Consider the following 16,585-nt stretch of genomic DNA (forward strand, 5'->3'; position numbering starts at 1 on the left):
TATTTTTTGGTTTATATTGTCAATTGAATGCCTTTATCACATGAATCAAATAATTGCTAAATCTCCACTTGAATTTCTCCAGATTAGACACAGTGTTAATCATTGATCCAGGCTACAAGGTAATTTTTTTTACAAATTTAAAAATAGTTTTTAATAAACCAAATAAAGAAGACTTTGTGTGTGTATTAAATATAGCATAATATACATACATATATATGGAAAATGTATTTTTTTAAAATTTCCCACTATTCTCAAAAATAGCAGCAGGTTTATAAAAAGAGTCTTTTTAAACTGATTGTCTAGTAAATGAATTCACATATAATTTTTTAAGAATTATGAATGTCCGAGAATGGTGCATTGTACAGAACATGGTATACATTTGTTACTTTGTAGCTTAAGGATCTGGTCACTTTTCTGGGACTATTTATTATACAGTTATTAGTATTGCCCTTTATAAACTTTTCATTGTTAGGCGCCATGATAATACAATACTCGTTCATTTATCAAGTCATTCATTCAACAAAAAATTATAAAATGCCTGTGAGATGCCAGGCACTTTGCTAGGTGCTGGGGACACGGTGATGAATAAAACCAAAAGGATCCTTTACCTCCTAGAAATTTCTATCTATTGATAAAGAAAAATATTAATGAAAGATCACAAAAAGAAACATAATTATAAAATGTGGATAAAGAAAAGTTTTATGATGCTGAAAGATTATAGAGGGGGAATATATCTTAGTTTGGGAGGATCTCAGAAGGCTTCCCCAAGGATGTGATGTTTGATGTGAGGGAGCCGACATATATATAACCGACATCCTAAATTTTACTTTTTCTAGAATTCCTTTTAATCTTTACTGGAGGATATGTTTTACTGATTTTAGAGAGAGGAGAAGAAAAAGAGGGTGAGAGAGAGAAAGAGAAATACTGACATATGAGAGAAACACCAACCTGGGATTGAAACTGCAACCTAGGTTGTGCCCTGACTAGGAATCAAACCTGCATGGGACAGTGCTCAACCAACTGAGCCACACCGGCCAGGGCTTGTCCTATTTATTTTGATATGTCTAGCACCTCACTTAAGCTTGGCATATGGTTACTGCTTATTAACAGTTAATTCCAGTATTTATCTTTTAATCATTAGGTAGAAACCAATAAAAGTAGGACCAAAGTCCATATATCCTCTTATTTTTCTTATTTGCATTTTTTAAATTACAAAAAGACACTGAACAGGCATAACCAAACACAATGTGTTTTATTGGACCTGGCTTGAAAAAATAAAATTTCCCTAATTACTAGTAAAGCTCAGCATCTTTTCATGTGCTCACTAGTCATTTCTATTTTTCCTTCTCTAAATTGTCTATTTATATCTTTTAACCTGTTTTCTTCATTGGCTAGTCTTTTTCATGATTTGAGGGTATGCTTCATATAAAAATCATTTGACATATATGTTACTAATGCTTAAACTTTAAACTGAGAACTAAAAAACTTAAAAAGCAATGGAATTGTTGTGTGTGTGTATGCACGCACTTCTCTGTGATTAAAAATATCAATCTGGGCTCAGCTGGACGTGGCTCAGAGGCTGAGCATTGACCTGGGATCCAGGAGATCGAGGTTCCATTCTCGGTCAGGGCACATGCCCGAGGTTTCGGGCTCAGTCCCCAGCAGGGGCATGCGGAAGGCAGCCGATCAATGAGTCTCATCATCGATGTTTCTCTCTCTCTCTATCCTTCTCCCTTCCTCTTGCTCTGAAATCAATAAAATATATATATAAAAAAAATCAATCTGGGATGAAAGCTGAACAAAGGCCTATAGTCTAATTAACAGTACTGTGCTAATGTCAAGTTCCTTGCTTGGATATTGTACTATAGTTAAATTAAATATTACCACTGGGGAAGCTGAGTGTATTAGTTTCTAAGGGATGCTGTAATAAATCACCACATTTATCCCTTTGCCCCTGGCTTCTCTTTAAGTCATTTCTTCTGTGGGCTAAATCCCCTCCCCATTTGTGTCAGAAAGATTTTCCATCTATATCTTTTTCCCAAGTCAATAAACCTGTGGTTTTAACAGGGGCACATGTTGGGAAAGTGGCAAGCTATAGAAAGGGGGGGGGGGGGGATAGGCTACTATCTTGAATATATTATCTTGTCTTATAGATGAGTCTTTACAGAAGTTGGGGAGGGAAGAAGACAAGATTGTTGGAAGACGATATGGGGTAAAAGAAGGTTCTCCTGGCATGGCAGCAATTGTGAGTTAAACAGCGCAAGGAGAGTCCCTTACCTAGAGGCCTTCCTCACGGACGCATGAAATTCTACCAGGACAGGCTCATTGCTTCATGCTCATGAGTCTTACTTTGAGATTCTCGTAATTGTGTTAAGTCTCTCATAGGATGAGATGAATACTGAGAATCAGTTTCTGTGTTTTCCCTAGTAAAGACTGACTGATGCCTGAGAGGCAGGGGTGGTTGAGACTGGAAAAGGGTACCTGAAAGAGTGGGACCAAGGTAGAAAAGGAAGACTTCAAGAAAGAATTTCGTCTGCTCTTAGCTTCTTAGAACGTGATATCACGCTCACCAACCTCAAAGTCCATTTTCATGATTAACTAGTCAAATGTACTATAAATCTCTTTCTAAAGATGTCAACGTAAGTACGTTGTAATAATTTCAATTTTCCTTTTGTTCTCGTGGCAGGATCAGCACAGCCACTGGTCTCTTCTTGGAATAAAGGCATTTCTTTCATTGAGGAAATCCAATGTTAAATGGCAATAAATCATTGTTTATTGAATCCTACAACCTAAACTATATGTTACAGAAGAAATTCTAGCCCCTATGCATCATAATTAACATCAAATAGCCTTACAAAATTGCAGGACAACGAAGAGCTACATGCAATAACCCTCTCTGGTCAGACCTAAATTAACTCTCCAAGCAATTATGTAAGGGGAAGGAGAAAAACAGTCAAGACAGGTTCCACCTGGGAAGCTGAAGGAAGGGGTGTAGTGCTTGTGTCAGTCTGGGTCCAATCAGTAGGGAGAAATCGCACGGTGAATTGAACAGGGAAAGTTTAATATAAAGAATTATTAGCTATAACAGGAGATTGGAATAATGAGGCTAGTAAGGAGTAAAGGGAACTGTAAAGACTGTAAGAATAGCAGATATAAGGAGCAGACACTACCCCCATGGCTGAGATTCATGCCCAAGCAAGAGCACCTCCAGGGCTGAGATCCAGACCTTGGAGAGGGCACAGCTGTGGGTCAATGAATGCAGTCCCACAGAGAAACTCACAGAGAAGTCCCTGTGTTGCTGAGATGGTGGAACTTACTGGAAATCCACCCTCTGGAACTTGCCGGAAAATCACTTTTTGGAACTTGCTGGACATCCACTATGTGGAACTTGCCTTCAGAAATCTGCCCTCTAAGATTTTGGAAAAAAATTGGCCGTGGAGAAGGATCTCACTGCAGGCATTCTACCACAAAACTGTCCAGAGGGTAGAGTTGCGGGTGCTGGGTGTTGTCACCTACCATGCACTGCAGGAGCCGGACACTGGGAAAGCTGGGTGGGCACTGGCAGATGGACACTCAAGTCATGTGCACTGCAGGAGTGGGTTGAGCGGGTTGAGTGGGTACACAGAAACCAGGAAGCAGTATCCTTTCCTCTTGCAATGTCTCTCCAGCACTTTCTACAGACAAAGCTTAAATCATCCCAGCTGGCAAAGGAAAAATATTTTAAGGACCTAGATGCATTTTCACAGAGCAAGTAGAAAGGGCGAATTTAGAAATGAGACGTAATAAATTGATAGCTGGCACAATAGTGATCTCCAAATTTCATCCCGCACCCCAATTTTTAGGCCCTTCAAAATTGTTTTATGAAATAGGCTGGATATCAATCAGGTAAATGACTGGACTCTTCAATCATGGACAAAATTCAAATTCCTTTTCATGGATCTCTTGAGATACAGGCAAATTATGGGATGTGGTCAGAAGCCAGATTAGTATCTATCCATGGGACGTGCATGCATGTGGAGATGGATTTGTTGTCGAGAGCACATTATGATATTAATGCAACATGTTTTGGTATGATGGGGACAGCATCCAGAATGAAGTGGGGTAAGGAAGGGTGGAAAATGGCTGCATGGAACATAGACAATTTAGTAGTGAGAAGTTTGTTTGTGAAGGTGAAGACAAGAGTCAGTAACAGCTGGAGGGAAATACGGATTGAGGAAATTTTTAAAAAGTTAAGTGAAAGAGTCTTGAGCATGTTGAAAAGACAATGGGAAAGATCCAGTGGAGGTGCAGGGCTTGAATATATAATAATATAGTGTTCCTGAGAAGATAGGAGGGGATGGGATCTGTGGGAATAAAAACACATTTCAGCCTAAAACTTTTAAAAAATATATTTTTATTGATTTTAGAGAGAGGAAGGGAGAGGGAGAGAGAGAGAGAAACATCAATGATGAGAGAGAGCCATTGATTGGCTGTCTCCTATACGCCCGCTGCTGGGATTGAGCCCAAAACCCAGGCCTGTGCCCCAACTAGGAATCAAACCGCATCTCCTGGATCATAGCTTGATGCTCAACCAATGAGCTATGCCAGCAAGACTCAGCCTAAAACTTTGATTCCACCTTTGTTAAAATTAAAACTTCTAACATTTTCTTAAAATAACTTTTATTAATTAAAAAAACCATTGATATGCAAGTGACTCAAAAAATAAAGGTGTGTTTTGAGAAATACAGAGGAAAGAAAGGACCTTGTTGACATTAAATACCTAAAAAACTCCAAGTACTGTGCTGTGTATTAATTACCCCTCTCAGTAAGATAGGGAAGAGAGGTTAGAGAATGTTTACCTTCCAGTGACCTCTGAGTTGCATAAGGAACAGAGAACATTGTTAGGAGCCAGGTGGGGCAAAGGTCTTACTAAAGTATAAACCTCTGCAGGCCCGGTTTCTTAATATCATAAGTTACATAGTCTTTCTCTTTTATAGGGCAAGAAACTTCCCAAGACACTCAATTTTAACATCAAAATGTTTGCGTAATAGTCCCAGACATCACCTTTAGTGATAGAGTATGTGATGACCTCAGTGTCTGTAATGCGTTTGTTATAACATTGCACTTAATTTGCAAGATAAAAAAACAAGGGAATTTAGGGTATTGGAAATAATGTTAATGAAATGATAGTCCATGGACTCTGAGTCAGATAACGAGGGAAGTATTAAAAGAAGAAGGCTGAATGGATTAGAGATCCTGATGAGTTTGAAAAATCGAGTGGGCAGATTTGAACAAGCAAGTTAGAAGAATAGAGTGTTATTGTCAAAGAGCAGGATGCTTCATTTTGAAGGTGAAACAGTCTCAGGTGATGACAAGGTCTAAGGCATGACCGTGGAAACAGGTATCTGGAGTGCAGTGGAGGAGATTATTGGAGATGAGGGATTCGAAAAATAAAAAGGCCAGGATGTCGGTCTTTTAATTTTAACTGCATCCAAGTCAACACTGAGGGGCTCGAGTGGAGAGAAGGCTGGACAGTAGGTGATGGTCTTCAGTGAATTAGGAAGAGTGACTTGGAGATCAGCAGATGACAGCAACGAGGAGGAAAGAGGGGGTTATAACTGACTGCCATGCACCTCAAAGGAGCAGTTTTTTTTTTTACAAACATCTGGGAGAGTAATGGTAGGAAAACAATACAGAGCAAGAGGTACATTAAACCATCTTCTAACAGCGTAAGAGAAAACAAACAACCCTACTTTAGAGTGTTTTGAATCCTCTTATATATCCAAAACCTACCATTATTCAAATCTCATCTTTAAAAAACTCTTTTTTAAAGAAAGGTTTACAGATGTATTATTTTAAAAGGAAAGAATCATTTCTAGCAAAGGGAACCTTTCATACAAACTCTAAGGAAAACCACTGCTCCAAAAGATGAGAATGGCTTATTTTGCCTGCTTTGAAAACCTGTAATATTTCTATAACATGCCTATTTAAACTTATGTTTTCTAATTTTCAACCCATATTGTACCACTTAATTAATTGTCCCATTTGTGCCCTTTTAATTATTCTTTCTACATAAGCCTTTTCTTCACATTTTCAAATCCTGTTAATCATTCAGAGCTGAGAGTCCAGTTTCTTTAACAAAGTTTTGCTAATTCCAAAATTTATTCTGTATCAATTCTCCTTTCTGTTTTACTTCTCAGAGTCCATTTCCTACAAACTTACTTTACTATACCATCTTGTAATATCTTAAGTAGATTTAAAGCAGCTTCAGGGAAAAGTCCATGATTTATTCTTAGCATAACCCAGAGCACGCAGTAAATGACCCAAAAGCCTCTATCAAGAAGCAGCATGTTTCAACAATAAAGATAAATTAAAACATAAAAAAAAAAAAAAAAAAATAGAGCACATGGTTAATAATGAGTGGTGCCAGTATACATGATGATCTTTTTGTTTTCAAATATCATCCCACTTGCCATTAGCCTAAAACAATAAACACACACACACACACACACACACACACACACACACACACACACACAAGCAGCATGACATGGTAGAAAATGCATAAACTTTGGGAGTCATAGACGATTTGGGTTTAAGTTTGGCTTGCCCTGTTTGTGATCATGGTGTTAAACAGAAAAGCCACAGGCCCCAAATGGCGTCACCTGTGCTAAAAACCTGTGATAATCAAACCTAGATTTAACACCTAACCTAATTGTGGTTTCAGACTCTCCCAGAAGTAGAATTTTAAACCAATCACTATGAAATTTCCTGAACCACACTAATGATGTAATCTGTCTGATAAGACCCCCTGCCTTCCACTTAAGGGCAGATGCCCTTGCCAGAAATAACCCACCCTTAACTTCTTAGTCAAGCCATTTCCTGCCTATAAAAACTTTCCATTCTACTTGCTAGATGAGATGCCGCTGGATTTATGAATTACGTAATAAAACCAATTAGATCTCCAAATTTACTTGGTTTAATTTTGTTTTTTTTAAACAATGGGCAAGTTATTTAACTTTTCTGAGCCCACATCCCCCTGCAAAACAGGGTGGCTGTGAGGAGGGGAGACAACCTAAGTATCTAGCAGGGCGGCCAGAAAGCACTATGTACTCCACAGATGGGAGTTATTATTTTTTGTTAACAATCTTATCCCTACCTGACTCCTTTGCCCAAGCTCTTACACCTTGTCTTGAAGTCTTCTACCTCTTCATCAAAGCCCTACTAACTTTAATAGTCTAGAGCTACCTCCTTCAAGAAAAGTATACTGCTCATGAGAGCCTATGTTGAGTACTCCCATCTCCGAATCTTATTTTATACTTTATTATTTTATTTTATACTATATTTTATACTTTAGTTACCTACATTTTTATGGATTCTTTAATTTTTCTTCCACATGCGGAACGGTGTCTTTTAGGTATTTTCCCAATCAAAATACAGGATAAGTGGTATGTGTTAGGTTAGGATGACTGCCTGAAAACTACTTGCAGCTGACCTTGCTCCAGAACTAACATGGGATGCTGAGAGATTTACTTTGCAATCATTCTTTGAACAGATCTATGATCTCTTATTCACTATTTTGAAATCCAAAAACCTTTGATCAAATGTTTAACATTTGGTGGAAAAATCTCTCCTGACCTGAACTCATTTGTCAATAATGCGTGACCTGAACCCATGGTGGCAAAGTGGCAAAACCTGATCTGAACTGAAGTGAGACAATGTGCTTTATTTCTCCTACTCAGTAGTATAATATTCATAATTTTTCCTGAAAAGAAAGTTAGCTTGGTTATGGAGTGCTGCCTCAGATCTTGTGGGATATCCTGGATCATAAAATATACTTTTCTAGTCTGAAAAATTCAGACTCCTGAAACCCATTTGGCCCAAAGATTTCATATAAGGGATTTTGGGATCCAAATGTCTTACAGCCACAGTACACTGCTATACAAATAATAGGCTAATTTTAAAAAATTGAATTAAATACTAAAATGTATATTTTTATCATGCTGGGAGAAACATTGTCTAAAAATTCAAGGGATCATTATTAATAGGGTTAAAGTTCCTAAATGAATATCTTCATGGGGGGAAAAGAAGGTCTAAAAATTCAAGAAAAATTAAAAAAATATTTTTTAAAAATCAAGAAATTATTCAAAATAACAAAATAAAGAAAAAAATACCTGCATAAAAATGCTTTCCAATTATAGCTCTTATTAAGCATATTGTTTTTCTGATTTCATTAACTGAAAATTGGTGGAAAATACAAAGTGACACCTCTGAAAAATTGTGCTTATAAAGTTCACCGCTATATTTACACGTAAGGGGCAGGTATTTCCACTACTAGGCGGTTGTCACCAGTAACACCAGTAATTATGATTATCACACAGTTTTCTTCATCTGTAAAATAAGGAGGCTGGGGCTAAATAACCTGTAAAGGTTCTTCTGAAATTCTGTGATCAAGTAGGATAGACAGACAAGACTAAGTTCAAAGATTTCAATTGATAGGAAGCAAATTAGTCAACAAATACAGAGAACTTATTATTATTGAAAGTATTATAATCTTAATTATATGGAAGTGAAGATGAAAGTATATGAAACAGGATTAAAAAAAAAAAGTCTTCATTGATTTCAGAGAGGAAGGGAGAGGCGGAGAGAGAGAAACACCGATGGTGAGAGCGGATGATGGGCTGCGCCCTGCAGGGTGGGAGGGGCAGCCTGCGCATGCGCCCGGACCACCCACCTGCGCATGCGTGCTGACCCACCCACCTGCGCTCTCCTGGATCCCAGGCAGATGCTCAGCCGCTGAGCCCCCAAAGCTGGGCTGAAAGAAGGTTTTGTAGGTCTATATTTAGAAAGTGCTTCAACCTTTAATGTTATCTAATTTATTATCTTTTCTTCCCTGGTGATGTTGCAAATTTTATCAGGGTTTTACGGCAACCCAGAAATATGATGAATAGAACAGAGCACACTTGCTTCCTTCGAGTTAAGATTCAAAGCGACGGCCTACCGTAGGAAGGTAAGATATACTGTAACAGTGAAGCGATGTGATAAGTCATAATTGAACCGAGAATGCAGGACAAAATTCACACGCACACAATAAGACATAACAAAAGCAGGTAACTCATAGAAATGCGGCTGGAAAGAGGCCGCTGCTGGAGCAAGAGGAAAGAGAACCACAGGGCTTCAGAGCCCAAAAGCTCCTAGCAGACGCCGAGGTTTTACAGATAAAACCTCCTAAACAACAACAGACGGGACCAGGAGCTGGGAGGGAGCCTGGCGGTGAGGGGTTGTAGCCCGAGCCGTGGGGTCGCCCCTTCACTTCTGGGGTTCTCCACATTCTGATCTGTAAAGTGAAAGGATTCGCTGAGACAGATTTTTAAGATCCACGCAATGCCATGGTGATAGTGCCTATACCTCTGGCCTATTCTTTCCACTTAAGCTGACATATCCTTAACTTTCTCGTAAAGTAAATAATTAAAAAGTCAGAAATGCAAGTCCAAACGGGCCCCGTTTGGTCGCGACGAGGTTTCAGAGCGAAAAGGCCAAGGCCGAAGAAAGAGAAGGAGAAGGAGGATCCGGGCCGAGGGGCAAGGCCGCAGAGCCCCGTTAGGGAAAATCGCGTGACCGCGGACAGCGGGGCTCTTGGTGGGGGGAACCCCGGGCCGGAGGCGGAGTTTCAGCGGGGGACCGTGCCCTGCCACGCCTCCTCCCAACCCCTCCTCCCAACCCGCGGCGGCGGAAGGGGCGGACCCGTGAGCGGAAGTGACGCGACGCCGGCTTTGGGCTCTAAGGGGGGGCGTAGCCGGTTGCTGGAGGCCGGCGCTGGTAGCGGAAGAGCTTCGGTGGTTGATGGCGGCCCGGGCTCCGAAGCGTCTGTGACTTCCCTTTGTGCGGGAGCCCCTCACTGGGTAAGCGCTTCCCCCGCGCTACCCAGCGCTCTGTGCGGGGCGGACTCCTTGGGGGACCCCTCGGGAGACGCCCCTCAGCTCCTAGTCTGAGGGCCTGGCCGGGCTCGGGAATGGTCTCCGTGGTGACGACGCAGCCAAATGACGACGCGTTCCCTGTGGAGGTCCCCTTTCGTCGCGGGCGGCGATTGTGACAGGGGTGAGGGCGAACTCGGTTAGCCTCGGAGTTGGAGAAAGGCGACGGGGGGCCGCCCCACGCAGCGGGGAGGCCGGCACAGGCCTTCGCGAGTAGGGGGAGGCGTGGGGGACGTGGGCGCTCTGGCGGGGCGAGTGACGCGGAAGGACCCCCTCAAGGAACCTGGCTGGCCCGAGGCTCAGCTCGCGAGTGAGGGGATTGAGGGCAGCGTGGGTAAGTTTGGGCAGACAGCGAGGTCGAGTCCCGAAAGGACGCTGGGGTTGGCTCGTGGGGAGCGAAACCCGAGTGTTTTGGTTTGAGTTGCCGGTGGAGGAGGAGGCGGAGACTCCCTGCGCCGCCTGCGCGGGGGCCGCGGGCGGAGTCCGGCCTCACCTGCTGCGCGGAATTAGACGACGCTTTTCTTCGTCTGTTTATAAATGGCTCCTGCGCACAGTGTTCCAGGGAACTTAGCAGATCGTCAGGGAAGAGTCACGTCTTCCTTTGCTTAGGCAACTTTTCTTGATTTCACAACAACTCTCCTTCCCCCTGCAGCCGACACTCCGCGGGGCCGCAGTGTGTTGACAAGTCCGGACTAGGCGTTCCTAGCTTCGGAAAATCCTTAGGGGGGAGGGGTGGGGGAGGGGTGTGTGTGTTGATAAACTTATACTACCCTATCGCAATAGTTTTTGTTTGTAAACACCGCGGCATTTGACTTTCTACTTATATTAGGTTTCACAAAGTAGTTATGAGTTACTATTAAGACGGGGATTTAGATGGGAAAATCTTTTAATTTTTCAACTGTCTGCATTCCACTAATTGCAAAATTTCTGCAATCCGTGCACGAACAATTACTAATTATAATTTTGGGGCTCAATTCCAAAAGCCTTTAGCGAGATTTATTTGACTAACCATTTAATCTAAAGAGGGGTTAATTGCCCTCAAAGGGCTGTTCAGGTGTACAGAAGGCCTTGGTTGTGTTCTTAGCAAGGGTGGACTTGATTTTTTGGATTACTTGATTACATTAGAGACTACATCTTACTAGGGTGTTTATTTTTTTTCAACTTGAAAGAACATTTTATTGTAGTTTTTGTTTCGAAGTTAATCACGTTCTTAAATTGCACACTTCTGTTTATAATTATAGCCGCAGCCGTTTGTGTAGAATTAACCTTTTCCTTAACAAAATAGCAGGTATTTTGGAATTTTAAGTTTCAACCTTTTTAATGATGTTAAATAATTATGAAAGGTCCTAAGGACTCTTTTCTGTACTACTTTGGGGGAAATTATCTCAGGTGAGGCTTATTGGATTTTACTTTTTTGCAGTTTCGATACTATTAACTAAAATTTTGTCTGTATGAATGTCAGGCTTTTTAGAAGTTTATTTTGCCCCAAATAAACCCTTAATAGGAGAAAAAAATTTTCTCCCTGCTAATATAGATGGATCAAGATCGTAGCTTCTTAGAAACCAACTTTTAATACAATCTAAAAAGTAAAAAGTGATGAGAGTGACAGCTGAGCAAACTCACCTGTAAAAGAATTCTGGAGATAGATCCCTGTAAGAGTGCAAATTAACAGATTGGTGGCTTTTCTTCTGCCTCCCGGAAAGATTGCTAATAATACTTTTCTGGTGTGTAATTCAACTGCTAGTCTTTGTTTCAGCTACAGTATGAATAAGTGGAAACTATTCGAATGGCAGACATTTTATCCTTCCCATATTTGTGTGTCCTATAGGACTGAAGTTTGGAGATAATTATAAAAGCTTGTATTTTTTTAACTGAAGATTTAAAAAAAACTTTCGCTAAGCTTGTCCACCACTACATGTAATGTGTTTTCACTGCTAATTTTTATTTGCTCTGGTTTTACTTTTATTATGGAAAATTTCAAAATACACAGGAGGAGAACAAAGTAAATCTTGTTTTATTCGCTAATCTTGTTTTATTACCTCCCTCTAACACGTTTTTCCCCCTGGAATTTTAAAATAGAATTCAAGACATCAGGATATTTCACTTATAATTTAACGTGTTTAACTGATAAAGACTTTGAAAAAAGTACAATCACCATAATCATATTACACAGAGCAAAATTACCTTATTTCTTGAATTCCAATTGTTAGAACTGACAAATTATGTAAAATATTTATTTAAATTAAAAAGCTTAATTTGATTTTGTATGTTTAATGCATAGACGTTTTTAATATGGTCCATTTTCTGCTTTGACTAAGGCTCACATTTTTTTTGGGCTAATCAAGTAAAGTGAGTATCAGGAGCCACTGGAAAAAATCCTAAGATCTGTTTGGGGCTTGAAATAGGCCCTCTTCCCCCAAATTTATTTTGGTTAACTGAGTGTCCACTGCATATTATTAAACCTTTGCCTTAAATATTGATAGATCCCCAAAGTAACAAGATTGGCGTTTATACCAAAAACTTTATAGTGTAAATTTTACAACATAACACAAAGGAACTCTAGAGATGTTAGAACTTTAGGGAATATATTAGGAAAACTGGAAGAGGGCACTGCAGGCATCATGTATATGCATTTCAGACTTTGTTTCTCAGCCAAATGTGTGGTCCTTTAGTTTCTGAAACTTTTGCTTAGCCTCGGCTTGCATTTTAATGTATCCATGTTTCTGGAGATGTACTTGAGAGAGTGGAAGAAACATCTGGTATGATAAAGCTTCTTCTACTTCCCCTTGTGTATGGTGGCTCTATTTCCTTACCAAGTGAGGATCCAGTTTGTTCTTTTTCTCAGTATGTTAATGAAGCTACACTTCCTAAGCATTACCACAAGGTGATGCAGTGACTTTGCACATTACTTTTCTGCTAGGTGGTGTGTGTGTATGTATGCGTGTGAGCATGTGTAGTGTATTAATATACCTATGAATCATCTTGCTACATTGGTATTCTCGGTGAATTTCAACATTTTTATAAGCTTGCTTGTCTTTTCACTCCCTTTCTTAACTGTGTGAGGAGTGAAACAACTGTATGGGAATTAGAAATTTCATTTTACTATTTAGAATGGGTTGATTCTTGTTGTAATTACATTCAGATTACATTTATCCTCATTAACTTTTTTATGACTAGAAGATACTGGAGTTTAATTTTAAAAAGTACGGAAGTAACAGGAAGGAGATGACTTCTAAAATTTCTATAGTTCTAATCACATTGAAAATTTTTAAAAGGTTAGAGTGTTGGAGAGGGATTAATGAAGGTTTATTAATAGGATGACCACAAATTATTTTATTCTTCAGATTTATAGGCATTGAGAAGATATTTAACGTCTGATGTTCGGGTTTTCTATTAAAAACTTGAATTTTGCACGGAGGGTTTAAAATGAAATTTGATGTTAATGTATTTATTTAAAGCAGTGCAAATAATACATTTATACGTACTGGTAAAAATTCAATCAATTTAGTTAAAAGTTCCTTTTCAAACATAACCCTCATGAGTAAAGACTGTTAACTGTATGGTGAGTACTTTTTGAGTCCCTCTTAATGCATTATGAGCATATCTACACACAGATAGAAATACATGTATACCTTCATGCTATTTTATACCATAAAAACTTTTCAGTGAAGTAAAAAGTGTGAGGTTGGATTATGAATTTTTAAGTCACTATTGTAATTGAGGTTAAAAGTTTAAATTCCACTGCCTTGGTTTATAATAAATAATTGCAGTTTTGTTGATTTAGTTTAAGAAATGTTGTTTTAAGAAAAAAAGTTTTATACCTCTTTTGATTAAAAACACGGGAAACTCATTCTAAGCTAGCCTTTCTTTCTCCTTACTGAATATCTTCCTTAGAGAAACTTAAGTACTCACAGAAAAATATTACTGATTCACTGGCCTCAGTTTAGGTAGTTGTATCAGAAGTTGGTTCAGTTGATTCAGCTATAGTTTTTCTTATTGTGTCTTATAATCAGTAGTGAACATTTTTTCAAAACTGGAATCTGGATGGTTTTTTTCCTTCTTTATGAAGCCATGAAAGAGATTATCATTAGTGACTTCATTAGCATCATGACATCTCCTTGAGCCCAGGTTAGCTTAGACAATTCAAAGAGAAAAAGTAGGAGAATTCTTCAGTTATTTTAGGCAGAGTTCCAGTGTTTATAAGTGCTACTTTGTTTTCCTCACAGTTTTGGGTTACCAGCTGCTGAGTATTGACAGTTAAGTGTTTCTGTGAAATAGGTTGCTGGTAATAGAGCTTTTTTGTTAGTGCAGAGGTAGGGAAGGATTGCTCCTGAATGCACTCTCTTTAGCTCTGAATTCTGGCAAACCTCAGGTGGGGAGAGTCTAACAGAAAACAACCTGGTGTTCTACCACAGTGGCTTCCAAGTTCACAGGTCGACAGTCTCTTTATGGGATATCTAATGTGTTGTTTTAATAAAGCAGTACTTTTAATATAACAGAAGCAGAGAAGACACACAAAGAAAAGTGGATATTTTCTAAAGTGCTTGTTATTTCAAAACCTTAAAGATTTGCCTTAGTATTTCAAACAGGTCAGGAAAAGTAACAGTTGTAAAAGCATATTGTCTTAGGTCTTCCTAGTAATAAAGACTTGATAATTATTAAAATATGAGTAGAGTTTTATTATTGTGTTTACCATGTAGAGACTTCATTGATTTTTGAAGTAAATTAGGTTAATTTGGTTAGCAGAAAAACTTACTCCAGTTTTCTTTGTTATTACAGATAGTTCTGTTTTGATGACTCAGAAGCAGGTGCCATAGTTTCTTATATGTATTGTAGAATCAATGATTGTACTGATTCTTTGTCACACTATAGGTAGTTTTTTGAAGTAAATCATCAGTTGTATCCTCTTTTTCAAAAGTAGAGCACAAAGCCTGGCTGGGTGTGGCTCAGTGGTTGAGCGTCTACCTAGGTTCCAGGATTTCGTGGTTAGATTCCTGGTCAGGGCACATGCCTGGCTTGCGGGCTTGATCCCGTCGGGGGTGTGCAGGAGGCAGCGATCAATGACTTTCTCATCATTGATGTTTCTATCTCTCTCTCCCCCTCTCCCTTCTTCTCTCTGAAATCAATATATGTTTTTTTAAAAAAACATAGAGCACAAAAAACATTTGGATCTTGTAGATTTTATAGTCTACTTTAACCGTTCATCTGCTATCCAGTGCTTGGTGTTCACTAAGCCAGTGAACATTTACTGAATCCATTATAGATTTCTACAGTATGTATTTCATGTAAATACATTTATTTTTAATCAATAACTATATGGAACTTAATGGGGGCGGGAAGAATACTGGAAGTCAAGATAGAATCATTGAACCCAGAATGAAAGGGTAGAATTGATGTAAAGAGGAACAAATAGGCTCAGCTATTTTAAGTAGACCATGGTTTGAGAGATCTGAAGAAGCATGTACCAGAAGCCTAAGAAGACAGGCTGGGTCTAGGCATCTGTGGAAATGAGTGAGAGATGATATTGGAGACTTAGGTAGTTGGGTTGGGTCAGAGTCTGAGTATTGTTTTTTTGCCCTGACCACATACAGGATTAAGATTACTTGAGAAGATGCTAAAAGAAAACGCTCGCACCTCTCCCCCCCACAGATCCCAGTTCCAGAAAGCCATTGTCATTGTCTTTTGTTTTATTTTTAAAGACCTCTAAATTCTTATGTGTAGCCAGGGTTGAGAAACACTGGCCCAGGGAATCACAAATATGGGTGAGGAATGCAAACACTGAGAGATTAGCATCTACTATAGGAGCCAGCAACCTAGGAGAGGAATGGGATGGGTCAGATTAGGGAGGAAAATAATGAAGTTCAAGAGTCCAACATAGAAGCTCTTGGTTGCAAAGGAAGCAAAGGGCTAGGCTTTTCAGGAGAGTTGATAGTTTGTTTTTGATGTTGGTTTAAAAGCATTTTAATCCCCATGTAACTTTCTGAGCCAAATTGGAAATTCTTTATTTCCCAGTTTGTGTTTTTATATTTAATCACATTTTAAAGGAGGAGTTCTGTTATTAAAAAGTGTCTTCTCAAAAATTTTGCTGTAAATATCCATGTGACTTGCATCTAATGATACGTTTTCTGAAGATTAAAGTTTTTCTTAGTTGGGTATCATTCAACTTATATGATTTACTTGTTTCAGATTCACAATGACATCCTTTCAAGAAGTCCCACAGACTTCCAATTTTGCCCATGTCATCTTTCAAAATGTGGCCAAGAGTTATCTTCCTAATGCACACCTGGAATGTCATTATACCTTAACTCCATATATCCATCCACATCCAAAAGACTGGGTTGGTATATTCAAGGTAAGAAAAACTTTCCATCTCAGTACTATTTATTTACTTTTAAACAGATTGGTCAGTAACTTATTCTAGCTCTATCTTCACTCTACATTAAGGGTAATTTTTGTAAACATCAAATGTAAAACATTTACATTTGTAGATGTAAACATTTTGTATTCAGCAGTGGAATAGTATACAACAAATGTTGGGAACTTGAATCCAGGCTTTGCTCTCTATGATCAAAAGGTTCAGCTTCACTCAAGGTCTTGTGAAACTTTTTTCAGTATCTTTGTTTTCTTTTTCC

General features: G+C 39.1%; 1 protein-coding gene across 2 annotated transcripts in view; it reads left to right on the forward strand.

The window, feature by feature from the left end:
* The first annotated feature begins 9,794 nt into the window (after positions 1 to 9,794).
* Positions 9,795 to 16,585, forward strand: part of TAX1BP1 (Tax1 binding protein 1) — a 58,615-nt gene continuing 51,824 nt past the window's right edge. The window contains exons 1-2 of one of the 2 annotated variants that reach the window (XM_016222272.2): positions 9,795 to 9,881; positions 16,140 to 16,305. In XM_016222272.2, the coding sequence (XP_016077758.2) occupies positions 16,147 to 16,305 (159 nt within the window). In that variant the 5' untranslated portion in view covers positions 9,795 to 9,881; positions 16,140 to 16,146. Of the gene's footprint in view, positions 10,078 to 16,139; positions 16,306 to 16,585 lie in introns of both variants that reach the window. The other variant, XM_016222273.2, reaches the window with a different exon arrangement.

Source organism: Miniopterus natalensis, chromosome 10 (assembly GCF_054644295.1).
Source record: "Miniopterus natalensis isolate mMinNat1 chromosome 10, mMinNat1.hap1, whole genome shotgun sequence".
In the NCBI taxonomy this organism is placed as follows: Eukaryota; Metazoa; Chordata; class Mammalia; order Chiroptera; family Miniopteridae; genus Miniopterus; species Miniopterus natalensis.